This window comes from Pelobates fuscus, chromosome 6 (assembly GCF_036172605.1).
Source record: "Pelobates fuscus isolate aPelFus1 chromosome 6, aPelFus1.pri, whole genome shotgun sequence".
NCBI lineage: Eukaryota > Metazoa > Chordata > Amphibia > Anura > Pelobatidae > Pelobates > Pelobates fuscus.
Genome location: NC_086322.1, coordinates 250147948 through 250171160, shown reverse-complemented (window position 1 = coordinate 250171160; position 23213 = coordinate 250147948). Strand labels below are relative to the sequence as shown.

General features: G+C 41.6%; 1 protein-coding gene across 2 annotated transcripts in view; it reads left to right on the top strand.

Annotated features, from left to right (window-relative positions):
- AARSD1 (alanyl-tRNA synthetase domain containing 1) overlaps positions 1-23213 on the top strand; it is a 194414-nt gene that overhangs the window by 71141 nt on the left and 100060 nt on the right. For both annotated transcript variants that reach the window (XM_063458923.1, XM_063458924.1), the window contains exons 5-6: positions 5336-5393; positions 13625-13781. In XM_063458923.1, coding sequence (XP_063314993.1) covers positions 5336-5393; positions 13625-13781 — 215 coding nt within the window. The remainder of the gene's footprint in view (positions 1-5335; positions 5394-13624; positions 13782-23213) is intronic.

Sequence of the window (23213 nt, the reverse complement as noted above, 5' to 3'; positions counted from 1 at the left end):
TATTGAATGGTAGGGGTCAGTGAACATGGTGTTGCAAAATGCAAGTGCACTGGAGATCTGCCGAGTGCCCTATAGGTGGCAGTGTAGTTGGATACTGATTGGTATGTGAAATGTTGTTTGTCTGTTGACCTATAGGTGTCAGTGTTTTGGTGTTTGTAAAACCCCATGAAAATTGTCAATGTACTTGACAGACCTGTAGGTGGCAGTGTTGATAGAACCACTGTTGGTCTTGATGTGAAATGTAAATTATTGTGAATTAAACCTGAAGTTGAGCCCGTGCTGGAGTTTAATTTATGGTTTATGGTTATGTTTAAAACAATCTTATGTGTAATTTATATTGGCTGGTAAATTGTATATGACATGTGAAGACAGTTTTGCTGTTAAACAGTAGGGGTCAGAAATGCTGATTGTATTTAAAATACCCTTTAACCCCTTAAGGACCAAACTTCTGGAATAAAAGGGGATCATTACATGTCACACATATCATGTGTCTTTAAGGGGTTAATCCTACCGTTTGACAGATAGGAGTCAGTATAAAAGCGAAAATGCTGTAGTTAGTTTGTTTGCTTATGAAGTGAAATAAAGTCTGAGAAGCCTATAGTATACCGATTGACCGGTAGGGGTCAGCATGTAGGCGAAAATGCTGTGGTTAGTTGGTTTGTACATGAAGTGCCATAATGTCTGAGAAGCCTGTAGTACACTGAATGACCGGTAGGGGTCAGTGTGTAGGCGCAAATACAGTGGTTCGTTGGTTTGTACATGAAATGCAATAATGTCTGAGAAGCCTGTAGTACACTGAATGACTGGTAGGGGTCAGTGTGTAGGTGAAAATGCAGTGGTTTATTGTTTTGTACATGAAAAGCAAAAACGTCTAAGAAGCCTGTAGTACACCGAATGACTGATAGGGGTCAGTGTGTAGGTGAAAAATGCAGTGTTTTGTTGGTTTGTACATGAAATGCAATAATGTCTGAGAAGCCTGTAGTACACCAAAAGACCAGTAGGGGTCAGTGTGTAGGCGAAAAAAAGAGTTGTTCGTTGATTTGTACATGAAATGCGATAATATCTAAGAAGCCTGTAGTACACCAAAAACCGGTAGGGGTCAGTGTGTAGGTGAAAATGCAGTGGTTTATTGGTTTGTATATGAAAATGCAAAAAACGTCTAAGACGCCTGTAGTACATCGAATGACCGATAGGTGTCAGTGTGTAGGTGAAAAATGCGGTGGTTGGTTGTTTTTTGCATGAAATGCAATAATGACTGAGAAGCCTGTAGTACACTGAATGACCGGTAGGGGTCAGTGTGCAGACGAAAATGCAGTGGTTTGATGGTTTGTACATGAAATGCAATAATGTCTGAGAAGCCTGTAGTACACCGAATGGCCGGTAGGGGTCAGTGTGTAGGCGAAAATGCAGTGGTTCGTTGGTTTGTACATGAAATGCTATAATGTCTAAGAAGCCTGTAGTACACTGAATGACCGATAGGGGTCAGTGTGTAGGTGAAAAATGCGGTGGTTGGTTGGTTTTTACATGAAATGCAATAATGTCTGAGAAGCCTGTAGTACACTGAATGACCGGTAGGGGTCAGTGTGCAGACGAAAATGCAGTGGTTTGATGGTTTGTACATGAAATGCAATAATGTCTGAGAAGCCTGTAGTACACCGAATGGCCGGTAGGGGTCAGTGTGTAGGCGAAAATGCAGTGGTTCGTTGGTTTGTACATGAAATGCGATAATGTCTAAGAAGCCTGTAGTACACCCAAAGACCGGTAGGGGGTTTAAACAAATTATATGCATGAACATGCAATAGTTTTAGAACAGACTTAGACAAAATGCAGCCGTAAAATGAGGACCTGACCCGTGAATGGTGCCGTGGGACTGATGCCTGGCGTAACGGGTAGGTCGACTTACGGTTTGTGAGTCACTTGGGCACCATCCACGGCGATGGATTGAAGAAAGAAGGTGGTAGGCCGGAAAAGCCTGTGGCTGGATTCCTGACACAGCTCTGCTTAGAAAACCTCATGGAGTAATCAGGTAAAATGGCGTCTGGATGACCCGGACGTGGAAATCATTCTGATGCTGACCTCAAGCGATATGAGTCAGGTAAGGGGTGTCCCTTATATAGGGGAGTGAATTAATTTAAGCCCCTCCCACAAATACAGGCCGAACGGCCTTAATACATATATATATATATATATATATATATATATATATACATATATCTAAAATATATGTGTGGGCTGGGCTCCCAACCCTTCTTGTTCCACTTTTAAGAAGATACCTTATATTTGGTTAATGTTTACACTAGCATGCATTCCTTTGGTCATGAAGCAAATGGAGAGAGAGAGAAACAAAATGTGTCTGTCTTTTGCATTTTGTTACAAAATGGAGTCACATCTGCTAAGTAGTAACTTTACAGTATACATTTTTTATTTCCATCTTATCATAAAATGTCTGGCAACAAAATACCTGACACAGCCCACCACTGCCACAAGATGTAGGACTGGATACCTCCGCTAGGTTCTCCTCTCAGCTGGAACAGAAACCCATCAGCGATTATAACTCCATTCCCAGACGACACATGATGCTGGGAAGAACAACTGATTTTATTGTGCAGAATGCAGTCCTTTATGCCCAGACCACCAGCATGGGGTCTCCATTTACAACCTATTGATCCCGCCTAGGCGCTTTGTGTCTGGGAGATTGTCAACTCTCGCTAAATTAATTATCTCCCAAATACAGAGTGCCAAACACAGACTATCCCCAAAAACGTATAAAAAACAGTCTCACAAGTTCTAAATCCCCAGATAGCCCTTGATAGAGTGCCCAATCTGTTAAAATAGCGCCCTGATGTTTGTGGAAACGCCACCTCGTTAAAGTTTAGCCTGGCCACTAGAATGATTCTAGACGAAAACAGTTCCAGGCGGTTATAGTCATTCATCGGTACTTTAACTGTGTACCTGATAGATCGAGGCAGGTGAGCTCCCCCTAGCTCACATGTAGCTATCCTCCTGGATGAATTGTAGCTACCCTCCAAATAGCGCTCTCATTAGTCGCTGGGAAAGTTGTTAAAATTATCGGGAAAAATGACTGGGACAGGGTGTAGTTTGTGGCCGAACTGGAGTTCCATGGATAAGTCCCGCTGAGCAGTCTGAAGTGCTCTGGTTCGATGTAGGGTGGGGAGACGTTCGTTGGAAACACATGGAGGGGAATGATCTAGTCCTAAATGAGTCCTTACACTGCGGAAGTGATATTATCGACCACACAACGCATATACCCACTTTTTACACTCTGCCTAAGGTTCATAAGCATGCTCATTACCCCCCAGGGGAGACCTATAGCCTCCGGCATAGGCCTCATTTCTGCTAATCTATCCAAATGTGTAGATATTCTTCTACAGGACATAGTGAAAGCAATGCCGTCTTATATAGACTTTCATCCAGTCTCCACTCTTTCAAAAAATCTTTGAAAACTTACTTCTTTAGAAAAGCATATCGATTAAACTGTGAACAGCTTTCTCTCCCTGCACCCTGATTTCTCTCCTGCTACTGTCATCAAAACAACACTAAGCTCTCAGTGAATACTATCCTAGCAACGTACTTTTCTACCCTACCCTTACCTTTTGTGTCACTGTACCCCACTCTCAGTAGCATGTAAGCTCATTGAGCAGGGCCCTCAATCCCTCTGTTCCTGTGTGTCCAAGTCATCTGGTTGCAAATAAGTACCTGTTAGTCCACCCATTGTACAGTGCTGCGGAATTTGTTGGTGCTTTATAAATATTAATATTAATGTTAATAATAATTTATCTTGTATCTTTTATATTATCAGAATTTTAAGGAACAATAGATGGGAGGATAATTTTATACTAGTAACCAGTAATGTAACCTTGTACACCTCCATACCACAAGATTTTGGATGTGAAGTGGTGCGCAATTGTTTACATAATTCCCCCAAATTTTCTTAGGAAAGTGCTGACTTTTTAATAGATAGTTTAGCATGGATTTTAAGAAAGTTATTTTTTTTTTTTGATCCTAAATATTCTCTACAGCTTGAGGGTACTGCTATTGAGGACAGGTTCGCTCCTAGTTATCTGTACATGTTCGGTTGGGAAAATAAATGTTTATGGAAGTGCAGAATGGGGGGTGAACCTGGTCCTCTATCGTAGATAATTTGGAGGCGTTTTTAAGTAGTCTTAATCAAAACAATAGGGACATTTAATTAACTACAAGTACTGTGCCACTAATATTGAATATTTAGACTTATGTATATATTGAGGATAAAGAGATAAAGACAAAGAATATTTTAAAGAAAGTTGATGCGTATCATTGTTTTTCATAATTATGGCCATTATACTCAGTGGTTAAATAATATCCCCAAAGGCCAACTAAGACGAATAAGAAGGAATTGTACTGACACAGACATTTTTCAAGAACAAGCACAACTTTTAAGGGGGAGATTTTTAGATATGAAAAGGTACTAAAGCATAATCAAGAGGATCTTATTACATTAACTAATATTCAAATATAATAAGAGACAATTTTAATAATATGCCTTTTTTGATTTTATTAGTGCACATAGTGATATTAAAACCATTATTAATAAACATTGGCACTTATTAAAAAAGTCACTGAATTGGCTAAAGTGATCCCCAAAAAGCAGTTTATTACTTTTAGAGGAGATTTTAACACCTAATTACCCTAGAAATGAAACGCAGAAACATTTTTTAAATGACAAAAATAATTCATGCAACAAATGCACTGGTTGCAAATATAAAAACAAAACCCTGAAGGGTGTAAACAAATTCAGAACTAAACAAAATAATAAAGAATTGAATTTCAATGATTTTCTTACTTGTTTTACTAGAAATGTAATTCACCTTTTAATTTGTCCTTTTAATTTGATCATCATTGCATCTTGCACCTGCAGTAGCTTTTCTCCTTTCTGTCCATCTGCCCACTCTTCCCTCATGTGTCTGGTGTCATGTCGCCGCTAAGCTAGACAGCATGCTTGAACCTGTACAATGTAGATTGATTGCATATTTGTTTTATAACCTCAGTAGAGATTGTAAATAAATAAATGCCGCCTTTCAGAAAACAAGATGCTCCTTTTAACAATTAAAATGGAAATAGAAACAAAGCTTTTCAGCTTTAGCAACTTTAGTGGTTTTGTTTAGCTTATTGTTCTGCTTTTCAGTAAATCTGCTTTAAGCATCAAGTAGCAGCACTCATCATGAACGTATTTTATTTGACCTCTCAACTTCTATAGATGGAATATTATATCTGATATGGGAAGATTGATTATCAGTAATTTTGTCTTTTTTTTTATTTTTTCGGTTTTATTTAGGTCAACACCTTGTCACAGCCATTGCCGACTCGCTTTATGGATACAAGACAACTTCATGGTACGATGTAGAATATCTTTAATCTTTATTGTGGGATGGATGCAATTATATATTTTATGTAATTATATATATATATATATATATATTTGTAGTCAGGGACATTAAGCTGTATTTGAAGTCATAGTTATGATTGATAGTCGGTTGTGGTGTGCCTAAATAATGAGGGCAAAAAGGTTTAAACATAAAGTTTTTAATGCTTGTTATTCACATGACCAATTCCTTGAAAGCTTTCCTAAGTTCTCTTCCTGGCTGTGTAAAGTATTTGCCATAAGCTGCTGATTTCCACCTACCTAATTTATTAATAATGTGTGCAAGGACGTTTTTGCTGGATGTGGCTGAAGCGGCGCCGATCCTAAAGGAGTGCCCTGAGATGGAGGTAGGGTCATAACCTAGTCTGACGGCCATGGCCCTCACGTAGTGTAAAAATTTTGCAGTGGTCAGGGGTTTGTCGTAACTTGTGAGCAGGGGTGAGTAGCTTTGTTGTTCAGTGAGGGAGAGGCAAAAGATATCCAATACGGGCACCGGACACCATTTATTCTGGGTCGGAAAGTATAGGACCACTGTCGGGGGGCCCATCTGGTTTGTCTTAGATTGTCTTAGTTCTAGTGGTCCCCTCGTTTATGTAGATCCCTTATTCTGATGTAACTTGGATTCCCGGATAGTCTACTCACCGTTAATTCATTGGGTCTTAAGAACCTGTAAAATGCTATGTACATTGCTGCTTTAATTATGCAGTTAGTACTGGGTTCTAATGGGTTTGTGTCTAACAAATCTGATAGAGTCTTGAACTTTTCCCCATCAATAGGTTGTCTTTTTGCGGTCGGAGAGCCGTCCGTGCGAAGTATGCCTCTTAGGATGTTTATCAGGTGATAGAATGACATGAATGGTTTGTGATATTGCAATAAGGTGATTAGGTGGTGGTGTACACCTGTGAGGTACAGCTTGATGGTGTTGTGTGCCAGCTTAAGGTGTAAGTGGCAGTGAGCAGTGAAGGCAACTATTGTGTCAATAGAAAAAGTGTTGGTGATGTGATGTTCGGATGTGAACCTGGAAAAGATATTAAGTGCTCTGTCGAGCGGATGTCGCCAGGGTTTGGGCGTGTTGTTTTAGGAGACTTAGTCCATATTCAGGTCCTGGAATGTTGGGGTCACCTCGGGTGTGATGGCCACTGTGGGGTGGTGTTTGAAAAAGGCCTGAAAGTTGGAACGAGAGAGAGCGTCAGCTGCGATGTTTTACCGACCAGGTACATGCATGCAAACCAAATGAAAGTTATGTGATGCTGCCAACCATGTGAGTCTCCTAATGAGTCTCATGATGACTAGTCGTGAGGATCTGCGTTTGTTTATGATCTCGCATGTGGCTTTGTTATCGGAGAGGCATTTGACTGCTTTGCCTCACCACAACGAACCCAAAGTGTGTGCTGCTGCTACTATTGGATAGAGTTCGAATAGCGAGGACGGGATATTGAAGACCTGTAAAGTCGATGTATCAGAGGGCCATGGATCACGGAACCACCGGTTTTGGTGTATGGCCGCGAACCCTGTGTGGGCTGCTGCGTCAGTCCATATGACCGGAGATTCCTCATCCAGTGGGGGTCTGAACATTGATTTCCCATTCCAGGTTGAGAGAAATCTATCCCATATTAGTAAGTCTGATTTGGCGTTGTTGTCGATGAGAATCATAGTATTGTCGTGAGGGGCCTTAGTTAAGAGGTGTACTAGGCGTGAAATGAACACGCGGCCTTGTGGTATTATGCGGATTGCGAAATTCAGGAAGCCCAGGAGAGACTGCAGCTCTTTGCGGGAGCAATTGTTCTTGTGCAGCAACCCTGTTATTTCTTTTTTTTATGCGGTTAACTTTCTCATCTGGTAGACTGGCTGTCGTGGTTGTCGAATCTAGGTGGATACCTAAAAAGGTTAGAGTGGTAGAGGGACCTATTGTTTTCTCTCTCGATAGTGGGACTTCCAATGTGGAGAATAGTGCTGCTGTTTTGTCGATGCTGTGGGGAATTTTATTAGGTTCCTCGACGTGAGGAAGTCGTCCAGGTAGTGTATTGCTACTGGGCAGCAGCATACATTTAGTAGCAGGCAGCACAGCATTTCAGCAAACGTGTTGAAGAGTTTGGGGCTGCTCTTGGCCCCAAACGTTAGATGCGTGGCGAAGTAGTACTGGCCCCTCCATTTGACACTGTGTAGATGCCACAGTGATGGATGTATGGGTAGCAACTTGAAAGCGTTTGCGATATAGTTTTTTCCTAGCCAGGTGTCGTGCCCTGCTTTCAAGATTGCTCCCATGGCATTGTCCACTATGGCATACTGTAGTGAAAATTCACCAGATGGTATTAGATAATTAATTCTTGGAACAATAGAGGAAGGAGGTGCAGAGTTGTCAATGATCAAGCATTTTTTATTGTTAAACTTTCCAGCCGCAATGCCAATTGGGTTTGTTCTAAAACTGGCATAGGGGGGTTGTTTGAAGGGACCTATCATGAACCTGTGGTTGATTTCTGCTGTGAGTAGTGTGTCTGTAGTGTCGGGGTCTAAGGTGGCTGATTGGAGGTTTCTGCATTCTAGAGTGCCCCCTGGGAGTGCCACTAGCCAAGTGTAGAATCCTACCGTGAATCTCGTGGTGAGGAAATTGGCCAAGTGAGGGGAGGGGTAGCTGGAGAGTAATTTTTTGAAAGAGTGGAGACTGGATGAAAGTTGCTAGCATTAATTTCGGTGAGTCATTGCTTAGGGAAAAACCGGTTAGGGTACATGGTCTTTGCGTGTGCCCTGAAGCAGAGGGAACAGACATGCTACAACCTCCAGCGTTGAAGTTGTTGCATATCTGTACTTTGCCTAGGAAGATGATGGGTCTGCCCAGTTTATCCTTGAGTACCCTGTCTGATTTGTTGGGGGTGGACTCTGCATGGCTGGTAGAAGGCAGGCTCAGTTTGGTGGGGCACAAATTGGTAGAATGTGCGGTTGATGCACAAATGGCACAAGATGGAGGCTTGAGGCCGGCGAAGTGGCGGCAGAACAGCTCTGTATCAATTTGGTTCCATTCTGAGCGTAAGTTAAATTGAATCAATGCTGCCACCACCTTCACCGAAAATGACCTATAATAATCATAGAAGGAGTAGCCTCCGTACTTGTTACCTAGGTCCACCAATTTGTGGAGATATAGGTCCAGCTCCTCCCTGCGTTGAACAAATAACGTCCCTGTACAGGCCGAACGCTATCACGAAGTTGGGAACGGACAACTTCTTGTTAAGTCTGGGGTCCCTGGCCTTGAGTACTACGGACACGTCCCCATAGCTGTAAGCTTTGTTTTTGACCAAATCTTGGGACGCTATAAGGAGTAAGACTAGGTTGACTTCTTTCCCTCCTAGAATGTCTTTCTTGATGGCCTGGGGTACTAAGTGGGCAGGCATGATTATGTGTGAGGTTGTTGGTGTTGGGTTAGAATTTGTGCTGTTACCCGGAGTAGGTAATGACTGTGGTAGAGTGGCAGGGATAGTTGTCGGGGTGATAATGGCAACTTGGTTTTCAAGTTTCTCCAGTTTCTTCTCATTGATGAGGTTAACTGATGAAAGAAATGCTGACATGGTGGCCTGGATTCCTGACGTCTTTCCGCCGATTGCCTTTGTGCTGGTGTCTGGTCGCGGGGTGTCAGGGTTAGCGTTCAGGAAGCGGTATAGTTCCGCTTTACAAGCCGTGCCTGCATACAGTACGCCTCTTCTCCTGAGTTCGGCTGCGATCTTGGGTATGGTCCAAGCACATGAAGATCCTGGACTTGCTGTCTCGATGTTCTTGACGGGGGTTCCTGGTATGGCTGGGCTGGAGATTCTGGCTGGGTTGCTGGGTAGGGAAATATCCTTGGCTATGTCAGAAGCGTGTGACATTCTAGAACTTGAATACACACCAGTTAGGAATAATGATTCTTTAAGGGGAAGCGTATTATCAGATGTGTGTTTGGCTCGTTCATGGAGGGTGAAATCCCTATATTACGTAAGAGGAATGGAGGTGCTGCTCTTAGGTGTCTATTGAACGTTTTACCCGTGATGGAGATGGGCGGTAGGTGGTGAGGACCGAATAAGCGGAGTGTCGTGAAACGTAGTTTTAACTATGATACGATGTGAGGAGGCCGTTGCCTCGGTGGTGTGTCCGATGGATCTATGCGAGGGTCAGGGGCGTGAACTTGAACTGTAATTAAATGGTGCCGCCGTGGTGGCCTAGTTATCTGTTGGTCTGTAAGGTGCGTGGTCTGACAGGAGGTGGTTGCTAGTGGGAAATAGATGGAGAAGGAAAGAAGATACTTACTTGTGGCCAGCGAGGTTATACATGTTCTATGGCCTAAAGGTTGGTAATGACAGTCTTTGTTAGAATGGTGCGGCAATCAAGTTACCTGGTATGGGCTTTGGAGACCGACGATTAGGAAAAGTCAATATGTGCTGGTACGGTACGTGTGAACATGACCATGTGGGGGAATGTATTACCTGATTATGAGATGACTGGTAGTAGTGGAGCCGATGTTTGTGGATTATGTGTTGCCATGGGAGGCCTAGGTAATGATGATGGTGAGTATTGAAACTGGAATACTATTTAATTTGTTTGCCCTTACTTACCTGGTCTTTATTGTGGGGAGTAGCAAGCCTAGATTAGGTAGTGCCTAGCTGAAATACATATATGAGGAATAGAATGAGCGAGTTTGCAGGATCGTATGGTGATGATACCACGTGTTACTGCCTTGTAGGTGTGTGGTCCCTTAAGTGTGTTAAATCCCCCTTCCCTTGTATACAGCCTTGCAGGTGTGTGACCCTTTAAAAAAGGTAAAGTGAGTGCATTTTATCTTAATTTTACCTAAAACATTGTATATACTGGATTACACTATTTTTTTTTTTATTTTGTGTTTTATTTCATATGAGACACCAACAACAGAATTCCTCATCTGCACTAATGTTTTGTCTTATTAAACACTAAGGAGTATATAACAGACTGACCTCTAAAAAAATCACTACCTTCAAATGTATTATCTCCAAAAAATACTTTTTCTGCTGGAACTCTTTATTATTTTTATATCACAATATTTTATATATAATATTGTGTGTATTGTGTATGTGTATGTGTATATATATATATATATATATATATATATATATATACACTCCAAATTATATTTTTCTCATTTACCAAAATAATCGATGTAAATAACAGTCAGCATAATTCTCATGTTATCAACTATTAAGAGTACAATTCAAATTGTATTGAACAAACAGTAAGGTTTTGTCATGTATAAATAGGGGCATAAATTCTCGAGATGAAAATATAATTTTGCCTCTTTATAAATCGCTGGTAAGACCACACCTTGAATATGCTGTGCAATTTTGGGCACCTGTTCTAAAGAAGGATATCATGGCACTAGAAAAAGTCCAGAGACGAGCTACAACATTGATAAAAGGAATGGAGCATTTTAGTTATGAAGAAAGGTTAAAAAATTTAAATCTCTTCAGTTTGGAAAAACGGCGCCTTAGAGGGGATATGATAACATTATACAAATATATTCGGGGCCAGTACAAACCATTATCTGGAAATCTATTCATAAACATGGCTATACATAGGACACGAGGTCACACATTTAGGCTTGAAGAAAGGAGATTTCATCTAAGGCAAAGAAAAGGTTTTTACAGTAAGAGCAATAAGGATATGGAATTCATTGCCGGAAGAGGTGGTTTTGTCAGAGTCTATACAGATGTTTAAATTGCAATTGGATAAATACCTGCAAAAACATAACATACAGGGATACAATTTCTAATTAGTGGGATAATAGCTGCTTGATCCAAGGAGACATCTGACTGCTATTTTGGGGTCAAGAAGGAATTTTTTCCTAGTTTGTTGCAAAATTGGAAGCGCTTCAGACTGGGTTTTTTGCCTTCTTTTGGATCAACAGCAAAAGCATATGTGAGGAAGGCTGAACTTGATGGACACAAGTCTCTTTTCAGCTATGTAACTATGTAATCTCCTAATGATAACAGTATTTTTTTTAAACATAAAAAACTTACAATGCACTGTTCCAAATTATTACACACAGTAAGTTTCAAAACACTTTATAGGTTATAAAGAACTGAAAATGGTAATTTGTTGTGTTTGCAGAATATTTACTGAAATCAAAAGCTATTTCAATCAAACTTATAACAACATTCTAACTTTTTAAACATTTTAACAGGTCACATTTCATTTTAACACAGGACCCCTTATTTGATAGCAGCTTCACAAGTCTTGCATCCATTGAACTTGTGAGTTTTTGGACAGTTTCTGCTTGAATTTGTTTGCAAGATGTCAGAATAGCCTCCCAGTGCTGCTGTTTGGATGTAAACTGCCTCCCACCCTCATAGATCTTTTGCTTGAGGATGCTCCAAAGATTCTCAATAGGATTGAGGTCAGGGAAGGATGGAGGCCAGACCATGACTTTCTCTCCTTTTATCCCCATAGCCGCCATTGATGCAGAGGTATTCTTTGCAGCATGAGATGGTGCATTGTCATGCATGAAGATGATTTTATTCTGGAAAGCATAGTTCTTCCTTCTGTACCAGGGAAGAAAGTGGTCAGTTAGAAACTCCACATACTTTGCAGAGGTCATCTTTACACCTTCGGGGACCCTAAAGGGGCCGACCAGCTCTCTTCCCATGATTCCGGCCCAAAACATGACTCCATCACTGCCTTGCTGACGTCGCAGCCTTGTTGGAACAGGGTGGCCGTCCACCATCCATCCACTACTCCATCCATCTGGACCATCCAGGGTTGCACCGCACTCATAAGTGAACAGGACTGTTTGAAAATTAGTCTTCATGTATTTTCTGCCCAATGCAGTCATTTCTGCTTGTGAGCATCGGTTAGTGGTGGCCGAATAGAAGGTTTATGCACAGTTGCAAGATCTGGAGGACTCTACACCTTGATGTCAGTGGGACTCCAGAGGCACCAGCAGCTTCAAATATCTGTTTGCTGCTATGTAATAGTATTTTAGCAGCTGCTCTCTTGATCCGATGCATGGATCTGGCAGAAATCTTCCTCAATGTGCCTTTATCTGCATGAACCTGTCTGTGCTCTGAATCAGCCACAAATCTCTTAATAGTGCCATGACCACACATACGTTTTCGTGAAATATCTAATGTTTTCATACATTGTCCAAGGCATTGAACTATTTCACTCTTTTCGGCAGCAGATAGATCCTTTTTCTTCCCCATATTGCATGAAAATGGTGCTCTGCTTAATAATGTGGAATACCCTCCTTTAGTAGTTTTTCCTTAAATTGGGCTCACCTGGCAATTGAATTATCACAGGTGTCCGAGATTGTTTTCTGTGATCAAAAGAGCCCTGAGACACAATGCCATCCATGAGTTAAACTGAAAAACAAAATATTGAATCTTTTTGACACTTAAATAGAATTTGCATAATAATTTGGAACAGGGTGTATATGTATGTATATATATTTATATATATCTGTATAAGATTATCTAGTATTTCTTATTTGGCGCAAATTATTTTTGTCTGTTTTTTATTTTTTCTTTGTTCCTCTTGTGTTATTAAGGTATCTAAGTAACAGACCTCATTCTGCTGCCTTATTATTCTTTTTATTCATACAAGACACTGATTGTCTTGATAGGTAGGTGTAATAACCACAGACAAAAAAATCATATTTGTATAATGGATAGGAAGATTTGGGGATTCTGCTAGTGTACCTGTAATAGAGGACAAAACAGAGCAAATATTGCTAAAAAACTGTAATGAAGCTTCCAATGATCAGAATGCACTCTGACCATTGGAAGCTTCATTACAGTTTTTTAGCAATGTTTTGTCCTCTATTACAGGTACACTAGCAGAATCCCAGAATCTTCCTATCCATTATACAGTCTTGTTATATGTTTATCAGCTGGGAGATAACCTTGGGAAGCCGTGTACCCATCAGTTAAGTTTTTTTTTTCTTGTGTTTTACCACTTTTTCACGGGTGTCCGTGTGTTTATTTGCGGTTTTTTCCCCAAAAAATCATATTTACCTGCGTTTTATGCCCTGCAGAATGAGAAAACTTTGTCATTGAAAGACAAAACCTTTGAATGGGACATTTCTCTCTAAATATGCATGTCCCTTTAACCTAAACTGCTTCTACTTATTTTTGCCCTTGTTACTCTGATGCTCCTCTTTGTGTGTGAACTGTTGTTTTATTATATCGTCACTGTTTTGACAATTGACAGGGAACTGGGACGCCAGCGCAGTTTTATTGAGTTGGACACTCCGGTTGTGACAGTGGAACAAATTGATGTTATTGAAAAACTTGTGAATCAAAAGATCAGAGAGCGTGTTCCTGTTGTTGTGAGGTTAATTACCACAGATGATCCAGAATTTGATATGGTAAGATTTATTTAGGTTTGTATCTTATATTTTCTACTTATTTAAAATACCAGTTGTATAGTGCTGATGTGTATGGATGTTTCACTTATCAATCTATGTTAATTATAGTGACTTTTGTAAAATGGAGATTTTACCATTTATGCCACATATTAAAGGGTTATACATACTAAATGGTTACCATTAACGTGGTCATGTAGTATGTATAGTTGTGCTCAAAAGTTTGCATACCTTTGGAGAATTGCTAATATACGTACCATTTTTAAAGAAAACATGGGTGAGTAGACAAAACACATTTCTTTTATTTCTTATGGGATTCAAATTCAACTGTAGGTTATAATCATAAAATAAAACATGGCAACGAAGAAAAAAATAAAAATGACCCCTGTTCAAAAGTCTGCATACCCCTTTAGCATCAATGACAGCGTGCAGTTGTTCATAATAGTTGTCTCTGAGGCCCCTAATTCTTGCAGGTGGTATAGCTGCTGATTCGCCTTGGCAATATGCCTCCAGGTAATGCGAAGTCTTTGTGATCTCCCCAGAGTGGCTCGATGATTAAAGGAGATGTGTTCGCCACTCCAGAACCTTCACCTTTTTCTGCTGTAACCACTGGAGGGTCAACTTGGCTTTGTGCTTAGGGAAAGTCTAAGAGCATCCCATGCGCAGACTTCGTGCAGAAGAATGCAAATTGTCTGCAAAAATCAGTATTTTCTGATAACGTGCTGCATGCTTACCCCCCAAGAAAACATCAGTGAGCCACCACAATGCTTTACCGTGGGGATCTTATTCTTTTCACTTTAGGCCTTGTTGATCCCCCTCCAAACATAGCGCTTATGGTTGTGACCATAAAGCTCTATTTTGGTCTCGTCACTCTAAATTAAAGTGTGCCAGAAGCTGTGAGGCGTGTCAAGGTGTAGTTGGGCATATTGTAACTGGACTTTTGTTATGGCATTGGTGCAATAAAGACTTTTTTCTGGCAACTCGACCATGCAGCTCATTTTTGTTCAATTCATCGTATTGTGCTCCTTGAAACAACCATACCGTCTTTTTCCAGAGCAGCCTGTATTTTTTTTTTTTTTTTTTTCAATTTATGTTTTTTATTAGAGGTTGGATACTCGTAGTACAACTTGCCGTAGTATCATAGTAATACCAAATTTAACGTAATAACAAATTTAAAGTAATAACAAAATTAAAGGAATATCAAAAATATAACCATGCCTCAGGATACACTGGGCTGTAGTATGGAAATGTCAATACGGTTGCATCAACGTTCAACATCTGGGTGCAGTAGTAGTAATAGCTATGCCGTAATATTAAAGAGATAGCTGGATTAAAGTACTAATAAAGGTATGACAGTTCCTCTGATCCCTTTTGCTGTAATATGAAAGTGTCAACGTGGTTTTTCAACGATCAAAACTGGGTATAATAATAGCAATCGTTTTCAGGAGCTACAATTTGGCGTGGGTGAAGTTTAGGTGGTGGCCCTTGCGCCTCAGCTAGACAACTGTGCGGGAACTGAAGGTATGCGTGTTGCAGCTATGAACGGTAGCTTATGAGTGTCTCTTAGGCATAGTCGATACGTACATGCTCTTCTTCTGGCTAAGGCTGGTTTTGGGCGTACACTGCGCCGCCGTGTCTTCTTCCCTTGATTCCCTTCTGTCAGTCTCAGGGAGGTGTAACTGGCGGAGGAACTCCGTTTGGTCGTCCGAGGAGGTCAGGGTAAGCATCTGGTTTCCCTGTGGTACCGCCAGGGATCCATCTGCTCCCCATCTGTATCTGACTCGTGCTCCCCGCAGTTGTTTGGCCACTGGTGCCAGTTGTCTTCGTTCTGCAAGTGCTGCAAATGGGATATCCCCATATAAGGCCACCGTGCTCCCCTCTAGTTGCACAGTGCCCAGGTCTCTGGAGCGGGACATGATAGCGGAGCGAGTCGCTATGTCCTTTGTGACCGCTATAATGTCTCTGGGTGCGTCTCCCGGGGCTGTTGCCGCTTTACGGATTCTAAAAGCTGAGAGTATGGTGTTGGAGTCGGTACCTCCTTTAAGGCCCATTGTAGATATTAGACGGTGGATATAGGGTACTAAAGCCCCGTCCTCTACGCTTTCAGGTATTCCTCGGAGGCGTATGTTCCGCCTTTTATGCCGAGCTTCCATAGTGGTGACAGTCCGGGTGAGCTTCTGGACTTGCGAGGAGATAGTCTGCATAGAGTCTTGGGAATGCTGTATCTGGTGTTCTCTTGCACTTTCCCTGTTTTCCAGTTCCGTGAGCCTTTGTTGGAGGTCCCCCACCTCCTTCTGTGTGCTGAGAATGTCAGCTCTCCACACCTCTCTCATTTCTGTTAAAAGGTCTCTTATGTCCTTTTTCGTCACAGGGGACGATTCTGCTTCTGAGTCTGAGTCGAGACATGGGGTTTCAGACTCTGCTGGAGGTGAGGTAAGGCTGTCCCTGTCATCTTGGGATTCCTCCTCCTCACTGCTAACTGCGGGCGCCATCTTGGCGGCAGCCTGTGGGGTAGGCCTCGCAAACGAGAGCCGAATATCGGACGTTTTGGACGTCTCTGGGTGGCGACTTTTCTTACTTTTTCGCCCCATTGGTGTCTCTGTGTGGGAGGCTTATGTGTGGCCGTGTGTGGAAGCTGTTTGCCGGGTATGTTGCTTACTTTATCGGGCGCTGGTGCGGAGCTCCACACACTTGCGTCTTGTTCACTCGGCGGTCGGCCACGCCCCAGCAGCCTGTATTTTTCCTGAGGTTACCTGTCGGTTTTTCTTTGTATGCTGAACAATTCTTCTAGCAATTGTGGCTGAAATCTTGGTTTACCTGATTTTGGTTTCCATCTCTGGATGTGTGGCTTTTATAGCCGGTTCCCAATCTTTCTCTTGGCGTCCCCTTCTGGGTATGCATTTCTCTCAGCTTTCTGGTGACATATCTTCTGGTCACGTGTTGATATTTCAACGTCATATCCGTCCAGTACCTGTGATGTAATGTCCATATTCGGAAGTTTTCCCTTATTTTATTTTTTTTTTACAATCAAGTTTTTTTATTTTTATTAAAAAAAATAGTTTTAAATCAAAAGAGCAGTGTAGGGTATAAAAATTCAATATAACTGAAATATTTAAGAAGTAAATGAAAATACCGTATAAAGTCAAATGTTTATCGTTTTTTTTTATTCAACAATTAAGTAATATTTAAAAAGATGTGGTATTTATCACATTTATGGATTCTCCTACGACTGTAACAAAGTTTACCAATAGAGGTATCACCATCAACTTTTACAGAACAGTGCGACATCTGCCAATTATATATTTACCAAAACAGTTAACTTAATGCTGAATATTTAATAAAACTGTTTGTGTGTGTGTCTTTGTGTTAGAGTGTGTGTGTGTTAGTGTTAGTGTTTGTGTGTGTCAGTGAGTGTGTTACTGTGTGTGTGTCGGTTACTGAGTGTGTTAGTTTGTGTGCGTCTGTTTGGTTTCTGTTAGTTAGTATGTGTTTTGTAAGTGAGTGTGTATGTTTCTGTCTGTCAGTGACAGTTTCTTTGAAACTGCTATGTTTTCAGCTGCAGGATTAAAACTAGAGGGACCTGGCACCCAGACCACTTTATTGAGCTGCATGTGATCTGGGTGTCTGTAGTGGTCCTTTAAGTGTATGTATATCTGCATGCACTGGCGTACATACCGCGGTCGCAGGGGTCGCAGCCCTGCGACCCCTGCCACCAAGTGCCCGCCACCATGTGTTGCGGCCCCGGCCCGCGCAGAGTAAGCGTGGGGAGGGGGTGGGCCCACGGATCAGTTTTCGCACTGGGCCCCATGGGTTGTGTGTACGCCACTGCTCAACTATAAATCTCCTGTCTACCCTTAATCTAAAAAAATAAAATAAAATTATAATAAAAAAAGAAAGAAAGAAAACCTGTAACATCCCAACGTCCGGTATATAATTATTAAATCCACAGTAGGGCATACCATACAAATTGATTCTTAAAACCATTTCTGATATACGACTATAGGATTTCCTCACCAACTAAACCATTCTGAACCCTAAGGTTAAGGTTTCCCTTAGTTCATACTCAAAGTCCATCTTTGTTTAGGGCATAGACCGATAATGGCTAATTAACATGCTAATGTGTATAAAATTATAACAAGAATCCTAGTAACATATCATTTACAGCTATTATTCCTAAAAACGGTGTTAAAATATCTTTAAAAAACGAAAATAGACACAAAAGGGAGGAAGAGGAGAACAAGTTATTTCATTATTGTGAAAATACATAATCTATATATACCATCTCTTAATTGTAATTTGACCAGTATGTAATACAATGATCAATGATCTTTATGCATTATTAATATTGTTAGAAGAGGACAAATATATCTCAGAAATGTCTTCTTCATGTAGAGTCCTGGCAGAGGTGGAAATATTTGGAGTTAAGTAAAATCCCCCCAAAAAGCAAAACTAGAGAAACCAAGCAAAGGGGGAAGTCGGGGCAGACAAAATGATACCTCATAAGCGACATCCGACCCGACCTACGCTCAACACATGGATACGGCCTATTAGCATGGTGGGCGCCGCCGCCTAGAACAAAGGGAAAGCATTTCCCCCCCTCTGGACCGGCGGGGGATATCCCGGTCCTCCCTCACACGATCCGCCGGACAAGCCATACCCAAGCAATGGGACCAGGAAGCCCGGAGGCCACAAGCAGAGTACACAAAATGGCGGACAACCCTCACGCCACTACCTTGGCAAAGATCAGGAGGGAAACGGAGCTCCGATACGACCACTTATTCAGGGCGGTCTGGGAGAGGCTGGAGGCCCTACTGCAGTCCCCACGACCGGAACCCTCACCTGGCATAAGCTGAAGGGCCCGACGCGCAAAGGCAAAGAGAGAGATGGGACAAACACCCACCAGAAAGGGTTCGAACCACCAGCCGCCCTTTGACCACCGAGCGCACCTGCACCCAGCATTGAAGCTCCCGTCCACTGCACACCCGGATCGCAGAGCGCATGACTAAATCTCCGTCCCAGGTATGCAGACAAGGCCTCCAGAACGGGCATTGGCTGAAGCAGTATGGACTTATTCATTGCAAGGCCCACAGACAGCGACCCGGCACCGCACTCAGGCTACCCAGTTATAATTTCCACGATGACCATTGTGTACCTACAGACTATTGACTTAAGCAGTTCAGCCGATCATATACCGTTCCAATATATTCCAATATATGTTTAGCGCACTTTCACCTGCTAGCCTGTTGTACCATCACACAAGCCTACACTGTCAGTGTTAGATCTGTTACATGCTCCACTCATATTGTTTTAATTTTAATTTTGTTTAACTGTATATAGGCTAGAACAGGCATGATATAGGATCACTAAGTGATTCTCCTTCTCACACCTAGCATAACCCAATAGAATCCAATAGCGGGAACGAGACCTATACACTTTGCATCAAACGTTGCCTACCCCCACACAACAGCTAAACCTGTTATAAGCTACACACGCAGAACAAACCTACATACGGAGATCCAACAGTCCAGCTAGTTTAAGCGATATCTAAAACACTAAAAAAGTTCTCTACATGCCATGTATATGTTACATTCAATGACAACCGCGCTTGTGAAAGCTATTGTGGCTATGCAAGCACTGCTGCAATCTAATGCACAACAAAAATAAATTAAAAAAAAAAAAAAACACAAAAATAAATAAATTGTAGAAAAATATATATCATAAGACATAAGTAAATTCAAAATCCAAATTAAAACCAAAAGGTGCTATGGTGTTGATATCATAGATCCATTTACTTTCGACCTTTGCCAGCTCCCTAAAATTGTCCTTTCCTCTCCAATATTTGCGTCATCTAAAAATCACACAGTAGTTCAAAAGAGTGGAGTTCCCATGATGTGTTTAAGAAAAATGTGCAGACACACTGTGATTCATATACCTCCTCTGGCTATTACCCATGTGTTCAGGTATCCACACTTTAAAATTCCTAGCAGTCATAGAGCACCAGAGAAGGTATATGAAGTTAGAACAAAAACATGTTAAAAATGTATTGATGTTAAAAAGTCAATTGTTGGAAAAAGATTTCGAATCTATTTGTTTCTTCTTACAAAAGTAGTTTTCCTACATGCTATACATGGAATTTTGCTTAGCCTGTATTGGCACCCCCGGGCTATACATACAAAGCCTGGTACGGATCTGCATCATGTGAGTTTGACTCCATCGATATACACCATTTTATTTTCTGTGTCCGTTTTACGCTATGTTTGGTTTATATTTTGTGTTTAGGTCCTGTTTTGGTCTCTAAGATCCCTACAGTTTAAACTGTATAAGTATTTCTAATCTGTGTGTGGCACTTTGTTGTATATTTGGTACTTATCGTGTAATATTATAATTGAGTTCTAGGGGAGCACTTTGTACCACTGACACACATTTGAAATCATATAGTTACCATTTTGAAGCGCCTAGACACTTTGTATTGTTGTATTTAGTTTTACACAAGCCCGGCAATAGCACATTCATAAAAGGAGTCTGAGCACTTTAGCCATCACGACTGCAGCACCTAATATTAAGCATTTCAGAGTGACTTTCCATAAGAGCTGCAGTGTACACCTTGGATACTCCATTTACTCATTACCTCGCCTATATTTGCTGTATTCCTTTTTTGAAATTTCTTCTGTTTTATAGATTTTTTTGTACTAGAATTCCATGTTGTATGCTTACAGCCTTAGTATCTGTGTCACCAGACCTATATTTGTTCCTTGTCAATTCTATGGACCATTAATATCCTATGCTTGCCCCTTCCTAAACTACATCTATTTCATTTTATAATCTCTTATCTTTTACTTCCTCTGTCTCTGGCAAACAAGCCTGGCAAAAACACAATCTCTTCCCACCCACCACAAGGTCCTGTTTTAATATATTGACTCCCCTAACTACTCAATTATGATCATCAGATGCTTTTCTAATGTTCTAATACTTACACTTTTCCCTTTCCATGTTTCCTCTTTTTCAAAAGGTTCACCTTTTTTTTTCCACCCACCATCTCCAAGTAACCTAATTGCTCCTTCCATAATCCCTTTACCCCTAGTTGTATCCCATGCAATCTTTTCACACATCTGCTTGTTCTCTCATCTAAAACCCAAAGTCCAACACATACATTGGAGTCTCATTCCCACCTTCTTTTTATGGTCACTCAACCTCATACCATTCTTTTCAGTGTGACCTTTGAAATGCAAGCTCAGTTTGCAATACCATGAAATCTACTGCCATTAACAATCTCCTCATCTCCTGCTCCTTAAATTTCCTGGCAGTGACTGAAAACTGTCTCTCTCTCTTTCTGCTTCTGCCTACTCTTACTGCCTCTCTGCCTCTCCCCAGGACATTTGATGCTAAAGGTAATGGTGTGGGGTTTTTGCTCTCCCTTCAATGCTCTTCACTTTAGCCTCCTTCTTCCTTTTCATCTTTTGAAGTGTACTCAATCTATTTCTTTAATCCTCTCTCAGCCCTTGTTGCTGTAATCTAGCGCCGTCTTTGCGTTCCTCTACTTGACCAGTTTTCTGCTTGACTTCCTTACTTTCTCTCCTCTGACATTCCTTATCAACATACTTATTAACCTACTAACAACTCGGCAGCATCCTGGCTTCTATCCATCACCTTCTCCTTTGGCCTTACTCAGTAGACCAATATTGGCATCTTTGTAAGCACGTAGCAATACTCTTGACATTGGAGAAAACAACCTTTGCTCTATCGCTAACTACTCTAACACACCTTTCCCTCTCTCTGACATCAGTTCTCTTCCTCTCTTCAGTCTCCACTTTCTCCCTTAACTCTTTCGTGTCCCTCGTATACTATCTCGTACTATAATTCTGTCCTGTCTATTGCTCTAGATATTGCTGCACCAATCAAAGCTCCTTCGAGGCGTCGGCCACGCCTTTAAACCTGGCACAGCAAGTTTACCCACTATCTCCAACGGTGCTCCTGCAGAATGTTGCTGGAGAAAGTTTAGCACCATGCCTACATTACAAATGTATGCTACGTGCCCCTTTCCCTTGCCAAGGAAGAATATTTTACCTCTCTTATCTTGCCTACTCTCGTGATCTCAAATGCCTCTTTCATACCTTTAAGTTCCTGCACACTGCAACCCAGCCATCAACTAACCTCACAGCTATTGATTTGATGTGTCGCTGGCAAGATCAGCCAAATTAGGAATGCCTGGAAAATCTCACTTCTCTCCTCCTCCTTCTTAATACCCAACTTCCATTCTGCAACTTAACTCTTCCAATTTTAACTCCTCCCCCCCATCTCTGAGCTATAGGTCTCTAAACTTCTCCTATCCTCTCACCCCACCACATGCCCTCCTAATGCCCTCCCATCTCACCTTGTCAATCTCATTTCCCTAGTCTATTCCCATCCCATATGCATATTTTCAACCTCTCCTTGTCTACTGGCACCTTGCCCTTTTTCCTCAAACATGCAATTTATTTATTCTTTAAAGATTATTCATTTTTTCTCTCAGTATTTTATTTCTGTGTAATTGTGTGTCATTCATTTGACTTTTACACACTACTGATTTCTACTTTCCACCAGGATGTACTTCTTCGATTTTTTTTGTTATTGATACATATCATTCTCCTTAATATTGATGTGTCATTTGCAAAATGTTCCCATATTTCTATTTGTCTTTCCCCCTACATCAATTACCGTATATACTCGAGTATAAGCCGACCCGAATATAAGCCGAGGCCCCTAATTTTTCCCCAAAAAACTGGGAAAACTTATTGACTCGAGTATAAGACTAGGGTGGGAAATGCAGCAGCTACTGGTAAATTTCTAAATAAAATTAGATCCTAAAAAAAATATATTAATTGAATATTTATTTACAGTGTGTGTATAATGAATGCAGTGTGTGCGTATGAGTGCAGCGTGTGTGTATGAGTGCAGCGTGTGTGTATGAGTGCAGCGTGTGTGTATGAGTGCAGCGTGTGTGTATGAGTGCAGCGTGTGTGTATGAGTGCAGCGTGTGTGTATGAGTGCAGCGTGTGTGTATGAGTGCAGCGTGTGTGTGTATGAGTGCAGCGTGTGTATGAGTGCAGTGTGTGTGTGTGAGTGCAGTGTGTGTGTATGAGTGCAGTGTGTGTATGAATGCAGTGTATGAATGCAGTGTGTGCAGGGCCGGTGCAAGGATATTTGCCCCCCCCATATGTCCTGACCTCCCCTCCTCCTCCCTCAGTGGTCCTTACCTCCCCACCCCCGTGTTCCTTCACCCCCCTCCCCCAGTGGTCCTGACTCACCCCTCCCCTAGTGGTCCTTACTTCCCCCTCCCCTCCCCTAGTGGTCCTTACTTCCCCCTCCCCTCCCCTAGTGGTCCTTATCCCCCCCTCCCTCCCCTAGTGGTCCTTATCCCCCCCCTCCCTCCCATAGTGGTCCTTATCCCCCTCCCTC